Here is a 21,966-nt window from a genome sequence, read left to right as displayed (position 1 = left end):
AGTTGAAGTTAGTCTATATTTGTTGCAAAAGAATCTATCAATTCATGGATTTTTTTAATCTATGTATATGAATTCCCCTCACAGTTGAAAACTGAAGAAACAAACTCATAATATTCGTCTACTACATGCAAGCTAATGATAACAACAGTGAGCTCATACACTATAAATCAATTATCTCATGTCTTCTTTCTCCCCCTTTCTTCTTTCATTCATAACCTACACAGCAAATGCTCTAACCACAAACTGTATTTCTCATAGAACCTGACTGCTACAGTTCAGTGAATCACATCAAAATCCTGTCTACGTCCTACCAGTCTTCTCATTTACTGCATTGAAATTTGGCATGAACACTAAGTATCAGTAGTCATCAAAATATGATTTTGACTATGGATAGGAATAATTACAGGCTAGTACAGTGACATTTTACCCAAAGATCTTTAGGAGAGGAACCTGTGAAAGAACTCCCACAACAGGAATAAGATCCATTGCCAGAACCAGTGCAAAGAACACAAGTGATACCTCTGAGACTTAAAAGAGCACAGAGGGAAAGGGAATTGTTCCCATTTATAACAGTACCAGCTGTTATAAAAATAAAGGGGCAAACAGTGCCTCCAGCTGTTTCCCTCAGATTGTACTATTTGGGAAATGGCAGACTTACCCTTTGTGATCCAGATGCAGAGCCTTTAAACGAAGTGCGTTTGAAGGAGCCACTCATCCTCCGTAAGGAACCTGCCAACTTTCCTCCTTTTCCTTTCTTAATCCCCTGGCCTTTACCCTCCATAAGGGAACTAGTACCCCAGCACCAAAAAAACTATGATTTTAGTCATGTAGTCTGAGCAGCTTTTTTCCTGAAGCCAACAATCATTAAGTTACAGTTAAAATAAAAAGAGAGACAGGTGCATAAAACAAAACCAAAGCCAAACAATGAGATTCCTGTTCCGATGTGCACCCTGTCCCAAGTGTTACCAGCCAGCCAGCCAAGCAGAAAAACAAGGAAATACACTGATACAAACTGCTGTCCCCCTCCCTCTTCTCTACTGACTCTATAATCAGGCTTAATGCACACAGACTCTGCAAGCTATGGTTTTTAATGGACAGAGATTTAATAAATGGTGATTGAAGGTAAATCTACTTTAGAAGCGGCAGCCCGAAAGGTTTTTATTTGTGCAAAGCACAGGGCAGTCAGATGGAAACTGTTTTGGTATCAGTAGAAAGGCACATGAAAAGAACAGATGGTCCTCAGCAGACCCTGGTTAGAGGCCTGGTGGGATCCTAAAGGATAATTGCTGATGGCAAGTGTGCCTAGAGCAGGTCCAGGGAGGAGAGTCAAGCTCTGAAAAGGAAAAAAGCCATAAGACCACAAGTTAGATTCTAAGTAATTAGGGAATGAGGGTAGTGGCAGATAAGGTGTGGTGTGTATTATCTCCATGAATTCCCATTAATATCTCAATGCATCTGTTTTGTACCATTCTGCCTAACTATGTAAAAGGAGGCAGTTAGGAGAGAAAGGAGAAAGAGAAGAAAGAGAAGGAAGAAGAGAAAGAAAGGAGGAATAGACAAGGTGCTTTAAAACAACAATGAAATAATTATTGACTAGGAAACATCTAGTTGGCTTCAGAAGGCATGAGCCAGGCTTTTGTTAGAGAGTCTGGTTCAGAAAAGCAAATGGATGAGAGCACAGAGAAAACAGAGATACATTTCAGAAACATACATAGGGATGGATGATATGTAACTGTGAGGTAAGTCAGAAACATCACTAATTTACAGGATTTAGTTACAGACTCATACTTTTTTAAAATTAATTTATTTATTTTAGGTTCACTCCTTTGTCCCTCAATAAAGCTGCAACAGGTGCCTGCTTGCAGCTGATTAGAGGAGGCACAAAAAACTGTGTTGAAAATCTAAAACAAAACAACGTGGAAGAGATTGATATACAGAGATGAACAACATTTGTTGTTCTGGTCAGCACAGCCATAATCAAGAAAATGAAATTTCTCAGGCTGGCAAGGATAAGTAGCTGACACCTTCTGACATACTTCAAGTTGTGCTGGGAAATGGGAGAATAAAAGTTCCATGCTCTGCAGGAGAATCACTTCTATTACATTTGTGCAAACAGTTTGTGGGATCAGGTTGATAGATTGTAGAGGGGAGGGCACAGAGACTAAAGGGTCACAAATATCTTCTTTTCTAAACATTTGTTACACCTAGGCAAAACCAAGGAAGGTAAAAATGGCATTTTTGACAAGAATTTTGACAGCAGCTGATGTAGGATGTTGTTTTACGACATGGCTTGGCTTAAGTGAACAAGGCTGAGGTAGAAGCTGACAAATGGAACAGAAGAGCATGAATAGAACAATCTTTAAGGTGCTGTGATCAGATAAGCTACTTTACAAAGTAGAGCTTCATAAATTCCATATACACCTGCTCTCCAGAGTCACTTCATTGCATCTGGTCAGATGGCAGTAAAACACTGCAATTACTGCATGGCCTCCTGTGCTCTATCATTGAGTTAGCTGCAGAACATAAAATATCTGGGCCAAAAACTACTCTGTTTTGAGTTCAAAATATTGTGACCTTTGCAACAGAACAAATTACTTCTATTTATACCCTAACTTGCCTTTTTCATCTATAAAAGTCATCACTACGTTGTGGGCCATATTCTCAAATGGTGGTAGCTATTGAAGCAATCACTTGTACCAAGGCTGAGCTGAGAACATGTCCTGACCCAGTATCTTGTTTGAGAATTATGATCAAAGCTGAGAGACATACAGGTAGTAGCATATGCTAAACATTTTTGATTTGGACTGCAGTTTAAATGAAGCCAACATGAATGCTGCCAAGGAACACAAAAGCCATTCCTCTTCCTCAGCCCCCACAGGTGTCAATGCAGTGAATGATACAGGGGCATCCTCACCAATCCTTGTGATGCCACCTCACAAAGAGGCACCATGGTATGACAGCACAATTCCCTGGAGTGAGGCTGGGCTGCATTACTCAGAAAGGATGACTAAGGGTATTTTGGTAAAATTTTGGCAAAGAACAAAAATGGGGACGTACTCTTCAGAAAGCAGAAATTCAGAAAGTGAATCTGTTCTTCAGAACAAAATGTAGAATGTGAGTAAAGAATTAACCTCGTCCTTTTGGATCTGTGATTCTAAGACATGTCTGAGCTCCCTGTAACTGTTCTTGGTATATTTTAAGGATCATTCTGAATTTTTACAAGTCATCAGCACCCAGGGGATGTTTGCATTCAAGAGCCAGATGAGAGCAATCAGTGCAACAGAACCTGCTGACTAAAAACCCCAGTGGAAAAATAAGGAAACTAAGCTAATGTTCTTGCCTCCACTGTGTTTGTATAACACTTCATGGGCCATTTCCACTAGCCTAGGGAACAGAAACATGCACCATGCTGGCACTTTCAACAGCTCTGTGACTGAGAAGAACAAGTTTAATAGATTTTCCAAAAGAGCTTGTGGTTTTAGGATAGTACTGTCACATTAGGAAACCTTTTAAACAAACATTGTTATGAAGGTTCCTGTCTCACATTGGAGTTTTCTACTTCAGCAGTTGAGCTGATTCAAAGGTTTGTGTGGCCTGGATCAGATCTGTGTAACCACCTGGTTTAAATCAGCACGGGGGGAGGAAGGGCAGTAATCTCTTGCAACGGGATAATGGACAACAAATGAATATTTGGCACAGTGTGGAAGCGAAAGATCCTTAAACTGGTTCTGAAATGGAACAATCCATGATATGAAATGACACATCTGTCCATCATCCTCCATGTTTTGCAATGAAATCAAATCAGTCAAACTTAGGTTATGAAAAAACCAAGAGCATACACCCCCACAAAAGAGCAAGTAGAGTGCAGGCACACTCTGTTTGCAAGGTCACTGTGAAGGTCCTGGACAGCCTGCTCCCTGGGGAGAGCAGGAGGCACCCATCTCAAAGTACACAAAAGTAGCATACTGTGTAAGGCATAAGTAACTGTACATCTTATAGACAGCACACCATGGAAATTTAACACCTGCAGTCATGGAAAGATCCATTTCCCAAAGGCCCTATGTGTTTTTTTAAAAAGTGAATAGTTTGGTTAGAGATTGCTGTAGTTGTTTCAGTTCATAGAGCTACTCTATGACATCACATCAGAGATGTCTGATGCTAGTTCAAATCAAAAGTGATAGATTTAAAGCTTTGCTCTGTAGTCCACCATGTCAGCTGAAATGTTTCCACTCTAAATACGGAAAGCAGTAGGACCTAATCCGATGAACTTTATTTACACTGACAGCCTGGGACGAGAGCTTATTTATACCTGTGTAAGGAACTCAATGTACAAGACATATCGAATTGGGCCTTCCTTCACTTTGCATTTAATATGAGTATTAAACTAAACATGAGTTTCTTTCACAGACAATGGATAACACAGAAACTAAAAGCACTTTATTTTTTTAATGGAGTGTCTCAAAAGAATACTTTCTGTAAAAAAAGTGTGTTGGTTTGATGTCCTTTGACATTTGTGATACAATAAGAAAATTTCAAGAGTCATGTGTTTAACTAAAAAAACCAGCCCACAGCCCACTAAGGGTACTCATCAAGTACTTACAAGGCTAAGAACAGGAGCTGTTTGGATTCTGTTCAGTGCTGCATAAATGCTTTTCCAAAAAGGCTTATTCCAAGATAGTCATCATTAGTTATGTTGTGCTTGCTACCAAAACATCTCAACAAGAGTCCTCACAAGCAAATTCATCTCCCACTTAGTTTTCCTGCATAAGGACAAGAGCATACACCAGGAATGTCTGAAATCACTACAGTGCAGCAAAATACTAGCATTTTGAAGTCTTTCAAGCCTTCAGAAACTCACCTGCTATTCTGTTACTGGCAGGATAAACCTGTTACTCTCCCAAACTGAAAACAAATGGAAATGTCAAAGTTACTCTTCAAGAGGTTTTAATCCTGCTAATCCATTTATGTGCTCTCTGCAAGTTGCCCAGTGTCAGACTTAACATATTTCAGTGACTTAACATATTTTTGACTTTCAGAAACCCAGCCTCTTCTGCACTGGTTTTTCTCTCACTGTAGTCCGCAAAAAGCTACAGGAAGTCAGACTTAACATTTCATAGCTGTGCACAAAAACCTCCAGAGCAGATGACAGAGGGTCTATCTGAAATGGGCTGGAGCAGAATGAACATGGATAACATCTTATAGTCGAGCAGCAACACATTTCCTGACTACTGATGAAGTGCTTTGCTCTCCAAATCAGACAATTTCGCAGTCAGAGAATCACTTTCAAAAGAACAACATGAAACCAGAACCGTAAGAAATGCTTCTGATTTTGGAGTGTTGCATAGTTCAATCTGTACACCAAGAATGTTTAACATTCGAAGAACTGCCACTGGCTATACTGGCTTGTCTGTGGACAATGACAGCACTGCCCTTGCCTTCTCTCATCTCCTCACACTGAACATTCCCCAGGCTTCTCCAGCTCCCACCCCTGCACACTCAGAGGCCCTGGGTATGAATCCTGCAGACCACAAAGTTGTGCCTCCCTTTTACATCAGCAACAAAGAGCTATGAAACAACTGCTGTGTCTCACTGTCAGCCAAAAGCAAAATGCTCCACTACACCACCATAGTCCATTACAAAGTCGAAAAAAACCCACTTTCTTCCACTAAGATTTTTATAGTTTTCTTCCCTCTCTTCACCAAGAACTAAAGAATTATGTTTTAAATTTTCCCTTCTTTTTCTTTTGAGTACTTTTCCATTTGTGCTACAAGTATTTTCAATTTTGTAACACTTAAAAACAGAGACAGGAAGGGAAAGAGGAAAGAAGGTAGGAAGAATCTAACAATAAATGCAGCATTTAGCAACATAAATGCATATCAGGCAGTGATAACACTCCATAGTGGGCTACAGCCATGTAGTAGCAAACCAGAGAGAAAGGTGTTGAGGTCCAGAAGATCACACAGACATGGGGGACCAGAATTTACAAAACATCAAATAGCTGGATTTATCACAAGCTCTACTGCTATTAGTGCCATTCAGCTTTCAAATAAACTTTTCTTTCTTTTTTAAAACAAAGACTATTTCTGGACAGTTGATAGCATTAGGTACATATTAAAGAGCTGTTTTTAAACACTATATTCAGGACTATAATTTCTGGCCTTACTATTAACATGAATGAGACCTAAATGATGGGCAAGTTTATGGAGTTGTGAGGAGGAACAGAAATCAAACCAGTCAAAACAAAGATTCCAAATCTCTATGTCCCTAAAGACAAGGGAAAAGAACAAAAAAGTTCTACATTTTCACGTTCTGAAGAAGCTTGAACAATTCATAAAATCACGATTTTTTTCTTTGGGAGTATGATAATTTTCCAGGCAAAGGGCGTTTCCTATTTGCACAAAAACCCTTTACGATTTTGCAAGATAGAACTTGACATCTTTTTTAGGTCTGAACAGTTGCAACTCAAACAATACAGAGCATTTGGAGACTTTTATACCATTTTTGCAGAATTCCATTTCAAACTTCCTGTGCACAACAAAACTTGGGAGCACTGTGTCTTTAATTCCTTTTGATGGCTCACACTGCAGCTATACACTGCAGTACATTACTGCTCCATCTCCATTGCAGTTCTCAGCCATTATGCACTTAACAGTTCTTGATTCTTTATTTTCCCTTCTTGCAATGAAGCACAGACAGAACATTGCTCAGTGCTGGTTACCTACCATGAGAAGGAGCACACAGGGTCACTGGGAACTGCTGCCTGCTGGGCCAAGAGAGTCGACTTCTTCAGGAAACTACATATCCTCCAAGCACTGCAGCAGCAGCCTAGGTGAGAGCAGAATGGGTTAAAAATGTAACAGTTTACACAAAAAACTCAGAAGCAACTGCCAGGTGACATTTACAGAAAACAAGAAAAGAAGTTCCATTTAGGCAATTCCACACCTAAACTCAGAGGAAGACTGGCCCACACTGTGGTACTTCTACCTCAGCATTGTCTGTTTATCCATTCCAAGTGTCTTTGTTATTTAGCAACTGTCTTTCCCCTCTCTCCTTATCTTGCAAGAAGAAAAAGCAAGTTTAAAGTGAAATTAAACAGATCATGAGACCCATGGACAGAAGAGATAAACAATCTCTGCTTGTGCCAGTGGGCCTGTGAACTGGTGCCTGTGTTAGCAGTTCTCACATATCAGAAATAATCTGCACTGATCACATGAACAGCAAAACACATGCCAGTCATCTTACTTCAGTAACCTTCCTAGGGAGTAGAACCTGCAGAAACCCACCAGATCACTCTGCCACCTCACCCTTGGGGGTAGATTCAGCTTCCTGTATCTGTAGAATCACAGGAAAAATAAGTTGGAATGACTTTTGAAGCTCAGCTACTCTGAGCTCCCATTCAAAGGAGAGCCAACTCAAAAGCTGCACCAAGTGGTTCAGGGCTTTCCCCAGCTGAATGCTGAAAACTCCCAAGGACAGTGTTTCCAGTCCTCTGGACAAACTGTTACAGCACACAACCATTCCCTATTGGGAGGAATTTTTTCCTTATGTCCCTTTGCAATTTCCTTTGCTGCACTGTTTCTTCCTTCTGTAATTCCGAGAAGAATCTGGCTCCATCTTTCCTGTAACACTCTTTTAGTTAGTGGAAGACTGCAACTTAATTCCTCCTTTGCCACCTTCTCATCCAAGCTGAACAAACCCAGCTCTTCTAGTCTATCTTTACATCAGGGGCTTCCATACTCCAACCATCCTGGTCCTGATGGCCCCAAAACTATTTTTGGGCAGTTGATAGCATTAGGTACATATTAAAGAGCTGTTTTTAAACATTATATTCAGGACTATAATTTCTGGCCTTACTACTAACATGAATGAGACCTAAATGATGGGCAAGTTTATGGAGTTGTGAGGAGGAAGAGAAATCAAACCAGTCAAAGCAAAGATTTCATGTCCCTAAAGACAAGAGAAAAGAACAAAGGGAAAAGTTCTACATTTTCACGTTCTGAAGAAGCTTGAACACTTCATTTGTCAATCTATTTCCTGGACTAAGGGGCTCCCAAAAAAAAGACAGTACTCTGGATGCAAACTCGTGAGTGTCAATCAGAGGGAATAAACATTTCTCTCTTACTGAAAAAGCCTTCAACACTGCAAGGGCGCCCTGCTGGCTCACCTTCAATTCCAGCTCCCCAGGATTCCAGGTCCTACAAACACATGGGCTTTGCATTTGCCTTAGTAAAGTTTTATTCAGTTTGTGTTGGTCAATTCCTCCAGCTTGTTGGGGAAACAGCCCCCAGTCCCCCTTGGCAGTGCTACACATTCCCTACAGGTGCACTCTGCCCCGTTCTCCAGGACAGCCAAGGTGTGACACTCTGTCAGCCCTTCTGTATCATGTTATATCCACAAGGACATGTCCAAAGGAAAATTCAAAATGAAAAAACTGTGTTCCCCTCAGCAGTTCAGATTGTCTGTGCTGAACTGGAGCACAGACAGGTAACTTCAGCGAAGCAAGGCTGAAGGTGAGCCTGCAGAGTGCCCTTGCAGTGAGGAGGGCTGGGTTAGTAATGGGAAATGTTTATTCCCTGATTGGCACTCCCCAGTTTGCTTCTGGAGTACTGTCCTGATTTCAGGAGCCCCTCAGTACAGGGGCTCAGTACTCAGTTCATATCCATGGAAAGGATAACAGACCCATACTTCACACATTAATACAATTTTCTGCTTGTGCTCTCTTTTTTTTTTTCCCTATAAATATTACCCAGAGTAAAAACAGTAATCCAACACTGCTTTACAGATAAGGAACAGTATAATTGATTAAAGGCTAAAATATTGATAAAAAACTCACTAATTTTGACTGCTCAAGCTCAGACAGTTCCTGACCTAATCCTGACAAATGCTGCCCAAGCAACAGCTCCAATAATAGCAAATGGGAGCTGCCACAATTCTTCAAGTCGGGTTCTTGTTGCCCCAAATGACTTCTCAAAAACTGAAGTAGACAAAGACCCTTATCCAGCATATAAGACTTTCTAAGTCAGTCTCAGTGGGATTTGTGAGGATCTAGCCCGTGTTTAAGGGGTATTTCTGAGAACTCAGGCCTTGATGGTTTATTACTTGCCACATCCCCATGGACAGTAACTTCCTTCCCATGCAAATTGCCCACTAATGGAATTAGAGAGCTAGTGACAGCTTCCAGCTGTCCTCAAAGAGGCAGAGCTGAAACCAGGACAGTGGATTCCCTCACTGCTGCACTGCATGTTCAACTTCCAACCAAGCTGAAAGAGCTGGGGGCATGTTTGGGATCACCTGGGAGAAGTCTGGCAAATCATTTCCTTGTCTTATTCTGGGATTCTGCAAACAGATGGATCTTTCAAGCTAAGAAAAGAAAATTGATTTGTTGACTTGTGTTTCTTTAAAACATGGGGAGGTAAAATCTCAATTCTAAAAATGGGACTAGGAGGACAACGATAAGAAAAGACTGTGTGCAGACTGAACTTCACAACGGTTTTAGGGACACAAACAGGATAAGCAAAGACACTTTTACTCTGGATACAAAGCTGAGCCTTTAAAAACATTCTAGGATTTCACTTCTACTTTAAGGATAATGACAAAAAATTAATTACAATTATGTTCATTCAGTCTCAGAACACTTAAAAAAGTGACTTTCCTTTTAGATAGACAGGAAACCATAACTCTTTTCAGTCCTCGCAGTCATAGCAATACAATAAATCATCTGACAGAAAGGATTACACTGCACTTTATGTGATTATTTTACAGACCAGCTTTGCTGCAACATTCTCCATTTTCTGAGCATCATCAAACCTGAGTAAGGACTTCTCGTTGGACTCAGACTTGTCTATGTGACAAGGCACTTCCTTGTCCTAAATTAAACACCTGTTAGCCAACACTGACAAGTGGTAAAAGGTACTGACAGAGTGTTCACCCATGGATGGCCATTATCATCAGTTTGCCTGAATAACCAGGTCAAGATTTTTCTTCATTTTCCCTATATTTTCATTATTTTCCAAGCACTCTGTTTATATCCAAACAATCAGAAGGGGTAAATAAAATGCTTTCAAATATTTTCTATTAAATACAGTTTGAAATGTTTTTTCTCCTATGTCTAAAACATCTTGAAACAGTGAGTACATTAATACAGATACTTTTGCTCTGTAATAAAAATAGAATGCTAACCCTGTTATTGGAACCACAAACTGGAGCTATAGGGGAACACCACGGGTCTGTTGGGCTGAGCAGACTGGGAAGATGCTGGGGCTCTTCTGGGTGTGAGCAGGGTGACCCTACATCCAAAATGCAAAAAGGACCGATTTCAGGAGAACCATTGCCAATGTGGTGGCCCCCCACTGAAAATGAGATTCACGCTGGGTGACTTTGATGTATGTTTGGACACAGATTTCAATGAAGACAGGATCTCAGGAGAGTAACAAGAGGTCTTGTTTTCATTTCAGCTGAGTAAAGTCATCATTTCAATTTACAATACACCACTTTTTTCAATGCACTACCGTGGTCTCAATAATAATATAATGGCCAGTCTTCGCGAGCGAAGATTTGGGAAAGGTCATTAACCCTTCGAGCCTGCGCAGTGGATTTTTTAGGTGAGACCCAGCGTGCACTGAACTGAGCCCACCCTTTAATCCTGAGGTTCATCTGCCGGGGCCAAGCAAGCTTGGACAGTGGCAGTGAGGGTCTCAGAACGTAGGTTTGTTTAGAGTGACCTTCTCTTAGATGGATTGCCTCACAGGGCTGACGAGCTCCATCTGCCCGGGGGGCCGGGAATCGAACCCGGGTCGCAGCGGTGAGAGTCCTGCACCCTAACCACTAGACCACTAGAGGCCCCTCGTGGTCTCAAACAAAGCTAGTTAAATAAATCCAGAACATTTCTATATCTACCAGCAACTAAACTGAAGGCTGAAAGAATGTCTTTTATTTAGCTAATTACAGAGGACTTGAAAGGGTAGTGAAGAAAGAGTTGAAGAATTAAATCATAAGCAAAATGAGAATTTAATTGCAAGCAAGCATCGAAGCCTTGAACTGCACCACTAGATACCAGCCCACAAAACCCCACTGATCTGAGAACTGAAAGAATGAGCTTGTAACTCTGGAAGGAAGTAGCTTATTTCTGCTTCCCACCACAAGACAGTACCTACAACTGGTGACAAAAACCTGCTCCCTGCTTGGGGAAACAAGGAATGTCTGAGCAGCAGAAATGAGTCTTCCTCCTGTGCTCCATCATCCCCGAGGGAGAGGAAGCAACTGGCTCTTGTTGGTAGACACGTGAAGTCCGAAACGCACAGCGCCACATCCATTCAGTGGGACCCACGAGAAGTGCTCCTCACACCCCAAAATTCGGCTCCTCGCTGCCCACTCACACTTTTTTAGGTATCACCAGCACCATCTGGTGGGTGCTTTGCAGCACGTGTTTCCTTGAAGGGAAAGCACAGGATTTTTGAATGGAGAAAATTCCTGTCCTCCCTCTAGAAATATAAGCATGTCTAATATTTAATACCTCTTATATTGCATTAGCATGTGGAAAAGGTCAAATACGTTGAATATGTTCATCTTTATTCGCAATTAATTTTCCAGAAGATGTTAAAAAACCTCTCTGTAAGAAGAGGAATTATTTAGCCATCGACCTTTCCTAAACCCTAATGTACTGGTATTGTACATCATCATGTTGGCTCTGATTGTGAAAATTGCTTTTCAAATAAGAAAAATAAGTAAAGTACACAAAATAAATTTGGACCAGTTAGCAATAATGGTAACTGTAACCTAGAGAAGACCTAGAAATGTGCATATGAATACATTTTGCTGCCAGAAGAACAAGACAATATAAAGGACGAGTAAGCTGCAAGATGAAAGTAAAGAAAAGAGGTAGAATGGGTTTAGAAGTAAAACAAGGAACTGAGAATCAAATAATCTCTTCCTGTCCCTCATTTTGTACGGGACCATGCACAAGTCACTCACATGATTTTAATACCTTGATTTCTCTATCTGAACAAAAGGAGCAATCATACAAACCCATGCAAAGACCCTGAATTCCATTATATTTGCAAAGTCATTCGGAATTCTCGGAGAGATACAAGTATGATTATGGTTTACAAAGTGCTTGAGCAAACAATCCCTACATTTTCATACGAACATTCTCACCTGTATTAATAAGCCTACAGCTCTTCACAGTAATGGGTTCAAAAATTTGCCAATATTAATGAGACTTTACAAAACAGAAGAAAGGGAAACCTCAGCTGAACTTTCAAGGATGCTCATTTAAAAGGGCTAGCTGCAAAAAGCAAACATTTCATTTTGCAGTCTACACATCACCAGAAGTAAGAAAAACAAAGAAGGAGAAATACAAAAATAATGTCACGTTCCCCCTTCTCTGCATTATAACTCTACCACTTGGAGGTTTCTTTATTTCAGTTAAATTTACTTATGACAGATGATGCAGTGAGGAAACAACTCTAGCACACATCAGCAAGCAATGAATCAGCATGTTCTAGATGGCCTTGTCTGACAGAGCTCAGCACCTGTCCGTGTACTGCTGGTCCCTATTTATTGTCCTTGCAGAACTCACTGAGTCCTGTGACATTCCAGTGAATTTTTCCATTATGCAGGGTTTTACCTTCTGTTGACAGATACTTGTTAAGAAATGTGCATCAAAGCAGTGAGCCCTGATTAAATTGAGGGAAATTTTAAAAAGCCAATTGTGCGAAAAACTCACGGTTCCATCTGCCTACCAATCACTAAAGATGCAACTACCTACCTACAGAGAAGACTAGGGCAGCCCCTTCATGTTTTCCCTGATTTCCTGGGATTTCCTACAGGAGTTGCTCTAGTGCTTATGCTACAGAAAGACACCACCACACCCTCTCCCTCTTGGACAGTCAGGAGCACCTCAGCCCTTTTATCTGTTGTTCCAGTTCACGCTCAGTGGTGACATGTGGCAAGTTACTCATGAGAAACAAAGGGCTTCTGGGCAGCTACAGATCACTCCTGGACCAGCAACACCTCGACCTCCTGGCCACAGCCTGCCCTGCCCTCCGAGGGTATTGGGCAAGGAGGTTTTGAGCCATTAGAGAGTGTCCAAAGGGGGCGAGGACAATGTGGAAGGGCCTGGAGGGGAAGCCATGTGAGGACACTGAGGGCACTTGGTGTGTTCAGATGGAGAAGAGGAGACTGAGAGGAGACCTCACTGCAGTTCCAACTGCCTGGGCAGGGGCAGAGGAGGGGCAGGGACTGAGCTCTGCTCTGGGGGGACCAGGGACAGCACCCAGGGAGTTGTGTCAGGGGATGTTTAGGTTGAAAATTAGAAAAAGATTCTTCCCCCAGAGGATGGTTGGGCACTGACCAGGCTCCCCAAGGTAGTGGGCACAGCCCCAAGGCTGCCAGAGCTCAAGCAGTTTTCGGATTATACCCTCAGGCACAGGGTGTGACCCTTGGGGATGGGCCTGTGCAGGGCTGAGGGTTGGACTCAATGATCCTTGTGGGTCCCTTCCAACTCAGCATATTCTGTGATTCTGTGAAAGTTGGCTGTGACAGACCCATTACCCAGATCTCTGTCCAGAAGCAATTTTAGAATTCCCACCTTTACCAGCTCCTTCAGTTACAGATGCTCCATTTCTGCTAGGAACTCTCACCACAGTAATACATTCCAACTGACCAACTCCTGTCACACACATCTCCAGAGAGCTGACAGATGATGGGGTTTTCTCAGCTACTTCTTAAACTTCAACAAATAACATTGATAAGGGGATACATGATGGGACAAGGACTTCTCTTTTTCCTCTTTCATAATCAAGTCTAATAACTTTTTATAGTTGGGATCACATCAGTTAGCCATCTTTCTCTCCTGACTGCAAAGTCTCAGAGGCACCAATAAAGACAAAAATTGGTCCAAAACACAAATGCTGGAGTTAAAGTAGCAAAGCAAGACAATCAAACACTACAATTCCAGCTGACCTTGCAGTAATAGGATCACATCAAGATTAGTCTATGTCATAGATTAAGCCCACTGAAGTAAACTAATCTTTCTGTAGTCACCTAAGACTGTATGTTTACTCACTAAGCTGGGAAAAACTTGCTTGTGTAAAATGCATATTGCTGGAACAGATCATCTAGACTGCACTTACAGCAAGGTTTAGCACAATTATTGCTGCAACACTGACTTTAAGGTGCCTTCAGAAGGGAAAAGCTCTTTAAGCAGGTTTTTAAACCATATTGTGTGATTTACAAAAACTAAAAGACTCTCAGACTGCCACTTCACATTTAGGCAAACATTTGCCTGTCTGTGCCCAGGAACTAAGGCACAGCTGGGGGCATATTCGTCCTCATAGGAAGCCCCTTTCTAGTGCATACATCACACTCCTCTAGAAAACATATTTACAGCCTGCACATCTTTAGGAACTGTCTATTCTGCCATCTCAGTACAGGCTGCTCACAGCCATTTCTGCACGGTTCCTTCTCTCCTTCACCTCTGTTAATTAAAATGTATTCCAGGGTCTCAAGTTTGAGTCTCCATCAAAACATCAACATATGACTGAAAGAGGGAAACTGGGGGAATTAACACAGAAATAAACCATATTTTGGCAATGTTTCCTCACATGCCTTTGTTTTCCTACTCATGGAAACAATCACAGCCCAATGCCCCCAGATAACATGACTATGAGTTGTATCTGGGAAAACTCTGTAACCCAGATGCTGAGCTGACATCAGATGCTGTCTTACTGAAGGCACAGTGTAAGTGCCACCAAACCCAGGCTGTGCAAACCTCTGGGGAGTCAGCACTGCAGAAGCACCAGCACAGTGAGTCCCTGCCTGCACTGCCTGTCTCTGTGTCACTGTCACACTGCTGCTGCTGAACTCACCAAGCTGGTCTAATTTGATACTAATTTTTTAAAGGAGTTCCTGCCCCAACAGAGAAAGTGCAAAATTTAAAATGAGCAGGTCCACTTAGTGTCTGAAAACATACCTACACATACATCCAGTCAATATATTCCTGCTTATTAGTCCACTCAAAGCAGCCTTCCCCACTTGTCCTCAAAAATTTCATCTTCATGTGCTACAGGACAAGAGGAGAGCAATGAAATGAAGAGCTTCAAGAAATATTTTATGAGTAGGTACAGTCTTGAGAGCAAATTTGTAAATACTGAATATAGTCCAAGACTAATTTGACAGAGGATGAAGAAAACTTCTTGACTATGAAAACAAATTCCAGTTCACCAAGTACTCTTCTGTGCTGTGCAATAGAATACGTTTCTGGGTTTTTTCCCCCTTGGCAATTACTAGAGCTTTCAGGGCCCAACCCTACACACCTTACAGGTGTGGAACTCTCCACATAAAATTTACTACAGCTCAGAAACAAAAGCAGTGCATATTTCAGAACTTAGGGGAGAGTTAAGCATAGATGGGCTTTATGCCAGTCCTCAGCAGTAGGCTGAATTCCACCTTTAATGAAGTCGATATGAACTAGGCTTTTCCAGGATCTGCAGGATTGGGCCTAAATTAGAAAGCTGTTGTTATATTGTTTCACTGCAGCCAACTAATTCTCAGCATAGAGACACATTTCAATCAGAATTCTGACATGGGCTTTAGTGGGGAATAAGCAAATACAACAGCAATCAACCAAAAGGACAAAGTAAGGCAATTATGACATGTTTGTGTATCTGTGGTGTAAAGCCAGTAAATGGTTGCATTCAGCTCTGTGCATGTGCATTAATCACCTTTGGTTTTGCTGTCCAGTGTCCAGCTCAGCAGGGCCCATGCCTTGGCCTCCTGGAATCACTCCAAAAATAACTCCATTGCCATCACTAAGGGCTGGTGGGATGGCTCATGTGACTGGAACTGTGAATGGAAGGATACAGGAAGGCAGGCAGGGGGTGTGTCAGTGCCCAGCTGGAGCACATGGAGCTCTGGGACGGATGGGGAGCCTGTGGGTCAGGATTAAAGGGAGGGCAGGGACAGGGGACATTACAGTGGGGTGTGCCACAGGGCCCCTGACCAGGAAGAGGAATGGACAGACAGGAGCAGCCTCATGTCCACAAGCCCTGGTCTTCATGGGGCACTTCAACCAGCCCCATACCTGTTGGAGGGACAACACAGCAGGGCATAAACAGTCCAGGTTCCTGGAATGCATTGATAACTCCCTTCTGCAAGTGACAGAGGAGCCAACAGGCAGATGTACAGTACCTTCTCACTACCCACTACTCCCACAAGGTTCTGCTAAAAGTGTTAGTGTTAAAAAGAGAAAACACATTCGAGGCTACAATATTTTCACAGTCATTAACGGGATTATTATTCCCTAATAAAATTCAGGACTGCGAACACCAAAGACCTATTTTATGAGGACACATCTAGTTGTAACTATGAATGAAAAAGAAATCCCAAACAGAACAAGGAAGAAACGTGGTGATATGGCAACTTGAACCACTGGTATTTTTAAAAAGAAAACTTGGTCTCAGCTTGATGCAAAAGGTTTTAACTTAGGTGTGATGGCAGTCTGACAACTGGCTTGAATGGAAACAAGACTGAAAAGAGCCATTTGTAGCTTTGAACACATCCGTTTGTGATTACTCGTGATGATTCTATCCCTGACTGACTCCATTTGCAGACACTTTCCTTGACAATGCATGACTCTTGCTTAGCTTAACCCACATTTTATCCAAGATGTCCTTGCAAGATGGATTCTTGGAAGAACTATGTTTGCCCATAACTTACTTTTGTGCTTTTAATTTCCAAACTTGAGTGTTCTGAACAAAGGGTGAAGGCACATGCTGATTCCATTCAGACTGATATTACTAGCAGAAATGGATAGCAAGTAAGATTTCTGCAGCAAAATGAACATGAAATTTCAAGGAGAAAGGCACTTTGAAAAGTTTGCCATTGACGCTCCTGGAGCTGGCAGCCAGGGCTGCAAAGAGACTGAGTTGTGTGTATTTATGACATGGTTCATAAATACCCAGCAAAAGAGTGAGTCCTCTCAAACAGAGATGACCGTAAGACTGAGGTTTTCTTGCTGCCATTGAGCTCTCTTTGGAGTTGCTACATCCATATTTAGTTCTTCCTGGCTGCTGTGCACTGCCAGTCCCTGCAGGACTCCTAAGCTCAGGAACAGGGAGGTATTGGCAGCTTCTCACCTGAGACACTCAAGGCCCAGCTGGTGACTAAGTCACTGCCAGGCTCCATTTCAGCAGCCACATAATCAACACAGAGAGGAGGAAAGCTACTGTATTGCTCTAATTTAATTTTCTGTCATGAGTTCACTTCCGAGTGAGCGTGACCATAACAGATTCCAGGGTGGGTGGTAAAGTGAGATGAACTGCTAACTTTCAGAAATCTATCCCTTTGCTTCAGGTCAAGGAGGAGTGAAGAGAAAATCATGACAGTGCAACAAAAATAACACCAGTTAGACAAAATCACTTAATTTCAAGTCTTTGCCTTGCATCATGTTAACAGCACCAGCCATTTTTCATTCATCACCTATTTCTTCTACTTTCTGTGTATCAGCAATGTTTTGTTCTACAAGTATAATGAGTACTAAAACCCCTGAACTTTGATGAAGCATTTAACAAGTACATAGCAAAACATATATATGTACCTCTGTGCTTTTTCCTCAAGCATGCATCAGACGTCTAAAAATATACTTCCATTATTCATTTGGAAGAGAAGAAAAAGAATCCCTCCCTTCTTTTAAATACAAGAAAGAGACAGAATATATTTGTTTCGATGACACAATCTAGGTATATAAAAATATTATTGTATAAACACAAAAGCTCAGATTTACACTACTTAGGATGAATCGAAGTTCAAGTATCAGAAGAGATACTGGAAAAGAAAAATCCCTCTTGGGAGAAAAACACGGGCAGCTCTCATCTCACTGAAGGTAGAGTGAGCCTTTTTTAGCTTTCTGCTTTGCAAAAGACCTTTGACCCAAGCAAATGGCCACTCAAACAGTGGTAGAAAAGATGACCACATTTATTTTCTCAGCACCCAATCTGTTCATTTACCTTACTGTTCTCCTTAAAACAGAAAAATGAGAAGCACCTACCTTGTCAGACTTGAAGAAAGCACCATATCCTTGGGCTGTATGTTAGTTAAATGTAGGAAGATATTGTTCAGTGTAAAATCAAAGTATTCCCCATAGCCCTGAGCATGCAGAGGTTCTTTTAGCTCTGCTGGAGGATGTGCAAATGTCTACTCAGAGTATTACAAAAGGCTAATTCCTAATTCCCTTGAGTAAGCCTGCTTGCTGCTATGGACTACTACAGGCTTTATTCCTATTAGAGACTTACTGGTTGCCAAAGGTGACAGTGCTGTGTCACAGATAATCATGAAAGTGATATAGTCAAGGGTTTCTAATATTTGAACTCTGAGTAAAAAGATCCAATTGTTAAGCCTGTAGCTGTTTAAGTCTAAAAACCAAGCAGGTATTTATGTTTTACTTTTCCAACATTGGCATAATCACATACTCCTTCCATTCACAAGCCAAACTGTCACTTGAAGAATCAAAGTGAGCACTTTGGGGCAGGCTGGTACTACTGCCCAGATACCAGCAGTGATGGAAAGTCAGAAAAAAGAGTGCTTGCATTCATTCTTAAATTTTGGGTGTAGGCTACTTAATCTTTTCTAACCATGTAAATTAGAGCCAGGCTGGTTACCAAACAACAGAACAAATCCTAGGAGGGGTTAACACCTGAAATTCCATCTACAGCAGGAACAAGAACAGTGGTACTGACTGGAGACATATTGTTTGATGTACTCTGCTACTCTGAAAAGACACAGATACCTGGCAACCTAGCTGTAATCATAATGCAACTCTCTTTAAATAGCTGAAAATGTCATTATTCAGTTAGGCATTCTCCAAGGCATATGTGAACATAGGCATGAATTTAATGAAATTTCTGCATCACAACTTGCTTGTGTTTCTGTAAGGGAAGCTTTGTATTTTATTTGTCAAAAACCTAAATGAGGCAATTTTGGTTTAGTTGACTTATACAATCCTGGAGTGCGTTGTTTGAACAAACTATATTGTGGCATTTAGCTTCAGGTAACACAAAGCAATCTTTCCAGGACAGAGTGTCAGAAAAGAAGCTGCCTTGCAAAGAAACCTTTCTTTTTTATTTATTAATTTGTAAGGAAAAAAGAAAAATATTAATTTAATGGGCAGATGAGTTTCCAAAGAGGTGACAAGACAGCTGTAGGAGAAGTTCTCAAAGTCCAAGTGTAGCCACTGAGTTCCTGGCTGAAATGCACAGTATAACACACTTGTATAGCTGAAATTACTCTGTGGTCTGCTACTTTTGAAACAATGCTTTAGTTTCCATAACTAGGAAACCATTTTAAATGAATCCACTTTGTAATTCTCAGCCTCGAATAAACCACTTTCAGGATTCTGTTTTCTGCCCAGTAGCACATGCCATGTAAAAGACAGTATTATACAGATTTGTGCTCTGTTCTAAATGTAACTGGTTTCAGTAGTTTTCCATGGTCTAAAACAACTAGAAAGGTCACAATTAATGCAACCACAAACAAACCTTTAATTATTCTTTACATTTTTTGAGTCCTGGAGACTGATGTTCCCGTGTGGTTTCTCCCTGTCTCGGTGACACACCCCGAGTCCTTCTGTTTTAGGCAGTTTCCTGGTTTTTACCCCTTTCCCGTGAGTCCGGCCAGGCTTCCCTGCCCCATTCCCACCAGGACCCGGCAGATGGCGAGCGCGGGCCGCGGGCACGGGGTGGGCAGGGATGGGGAACGGAGGGAAGGGGGCTCTGGACATCCTTCTTTGGGATCTGGAGAATGGAGGGAAGGGGGCTTTGTGCATCGTTTTCCCAGGGGTATGGATTTCCTACTTAAGTGTGTACCAGTCCCAGATGTCCCTAAGCCGCCCAAACATGGACCTATCTTCACCTACAAGGAAGATGAAGTGACACATTTCATTTAGGTCAATCTGGCAGCAACTCAAAAAGACAAAGAAACAGGTCAGAACACATCTTGCTCACACGCCAGAACAAGACTCAAGAAGGACATGAATATGGGAGAGAGAAAAGGATTAATAACCTGAATTTCCAAGGGATCCTGATCATTCTATCACAGGATGTGACAGTGCTTCCAACAGAGAATATGTTCTCTGGAAGTTTTAGTTCTTTGGCTGCATCCTCAGCTACAGTAATCCTTGTCTTAGGATGCTGGATAACAGAGCAGTATCTCCCAAACACACTGGTAATTTCTAATTTGGTCTTCCTCAGATTCTTTATTAAGGATCAAAACCCCCCAAAAATTCTTGGAGCACTGGCCTCTAAAGTGAGTCTCTGAAAACAGGAGCTACCAGCAGGCAGAAACATTATTTCCCTTTACCCAACTAAAGTAAAGTTGAGACTGTGTAATAGGCTCAATCAGACAACATGACCACAAAAATGTATTTTTGTCTCCCTATACAGAACTGACTACAGCCCTGATCTTCACACTGTCGATCTTGCTGCCCACTCAGCCCTGTTGGGGGTCACACGGCGACTGCCCAAGAGCATCAGAGAGGCCGGAGGGTCACCAGCCTCACATGTGGCCAATACACCAGCATCACCTGCCTCTATGGCCAAAGGCACGTTCTGACACATAGTTACTTCTCACAGACATAGACTATGAAAGAAACTCCTGCTGATATTTTTTCAAATTAATTTTTAGGCAATTTAATGTTTTGAGAATTTCATTTTTAATACAATCAATGTTATCAGCTGATGAAGGAAATCCTGCACTCACTGAAATGGAAGTAATGTAATCATGATCAGTGGAGACAGGTTGTGGATACTGATCTATGTGAACTACATGCTCTTAGGCTGTCAGCAACGCAGAAGGAATTGATGTACCAAAATCTAGACAGTAATAAATAAATAAAGGAGATAAATATTATTAAGAATAAACTACTGTTACAACAAAACTACATGTTACAGGACCAAAACAAGAATTCTGGCTAAGAACCCACTGCCCCTCTAAGGGGCTCTGAGACAAAGGAAACTGCTGAAGCCAGACTAACACTATTAGCAGACTCTTCTTAGAAAATCAGACTTACAGCTGGTAATAGGAGACCTTTAAAGCTATTATTATTATTATATTAACTTCTGGAGAAGACATAAGGAGGTTTACAGCTGCCATAAAAGATGATTGTTTCACTGCTATTGTAAGCACTATCAAACTCAGGCATCAGTAATGCTGAACTAGAACTAATCTAAAAAATACAAGATTTTGACTGAGGCTCTGCACTTAACTAGTTGAATTAAAAACCTAAAAACCAAACCAACAAAACAAAATAAACAAATGAGAAAAGAGAGAGAGAGATTGGTTAGTGTTCACAGACTCAGAGAATGCCCAGCCACTTCTCAGAATGCTGCACAAAAATGCAATTCAGCAGGTTATGATACCCAGGCCCTCAGACTCCCAGACCGTTTGCCAATTCCCAGCAAGGCTTTCAGAATGTTCCAGTTCTCATCCTGGGCCATCAACCTCCCCCCAGCTATTCCTCCTCCTTACCAGAAGGGAAGCAGTCTCCACTCTGTTGGGTGATTCCTAAGCCAAAGCCATCTCCGTGAGCAAACCTTCCTACCTCCAAAAGCCAGGTGTACCTCTCAGCCCACACGCCTCTGCTGCTCAGGGCTTTTAATCTTAAGCTTGATTAGGGGAGAATGTTTAAGTCACTGTCTTCCTCATGTGCTGTGAGCAGACCCTGCGTGGTTTCTCGGTGTTCCAGGCAGAAGGGAGCCAGAGCACACCGTGTCCATAACACCTCCTCTGTGGCCATGGCTGGCAGATACACTGGCACAGAGCCACCATCTTCTCTAAAAGGGTCCAAGGAACAATCAGACAAAGGAAAACAAATTATTTCCTTCTGAAAAGGGTCTTCCTAAGGACAGCTTCCACTTGCCTATGTTGGTTGCCAACATGGTAGTGAGGAACCACACATGAAAGGGAAGCTAACCT

General features: G+C 41.7%; 1 protein-coding gene across 1 annotated transcript in view; it reads right to left on the bottom strand.

Annotated features, from left to right (window-relative positions):
* The window catches only part of TRPM1 (transient receptor potential cation channel subfamily M member 1), a 98,877-nt gene extending 77,194 nt beyond the window's left edge, over positions 1 to 21,683 (bottom strand). Inside the window, exons 1-5 of the mRNA XM_017835888.1 lie at positions 21,520 to 21,683; positions 15,723 to 15,774; positions 14,972 to 15,061; positions 11,154 to 11,429; positions 6,723 to 6,825 (exon numbers count right to left, since the gene is read on the bottom strand). Of these exons, the coding sequence (XP_017691377.1) occupies positions 6,723 to 6,725 (3 nt within the window). The 5' untranslated portion in view covers positions 6,726 to 6,825; positions 11,154 to 11,429; positions 14,972 to 15,061; positions 15,723 to 15,774; positions 21,520 to 21,683. The remainder of the gene's footprint in view (positions 1 to 6,722; positions 6,826 to 11,153; positions 11,430 to 14,971; positions 15,062 to 15,722; positions 15,775 to 21,519) is intronic.
* Positions 21,684 to 21,966: the final 283 nt, after the last annotated feature.

This window comes from Lepidothrix coronata, unplaced genomic scaffold (genome assembly GCF_001604755.1).
Source record: "Lepidothrix coronata isolate B3197 unplaced genomic scaffold, Lepidothrix_coronata-1.0 Scaffold266, whole genome shotgun sequence".
Taxonomy (NCBI): Eukaryota; Metazoa; Chordata; class Aves; order Passeriformes; family Pipridae; genus Lepidothrix; species Lepidothrix coronata.
The sequence above is the reverse complement of the archived record's forward strand: the minus strand, read 5'-3'. Positions and strand labels throughout refer to the sequence as shown.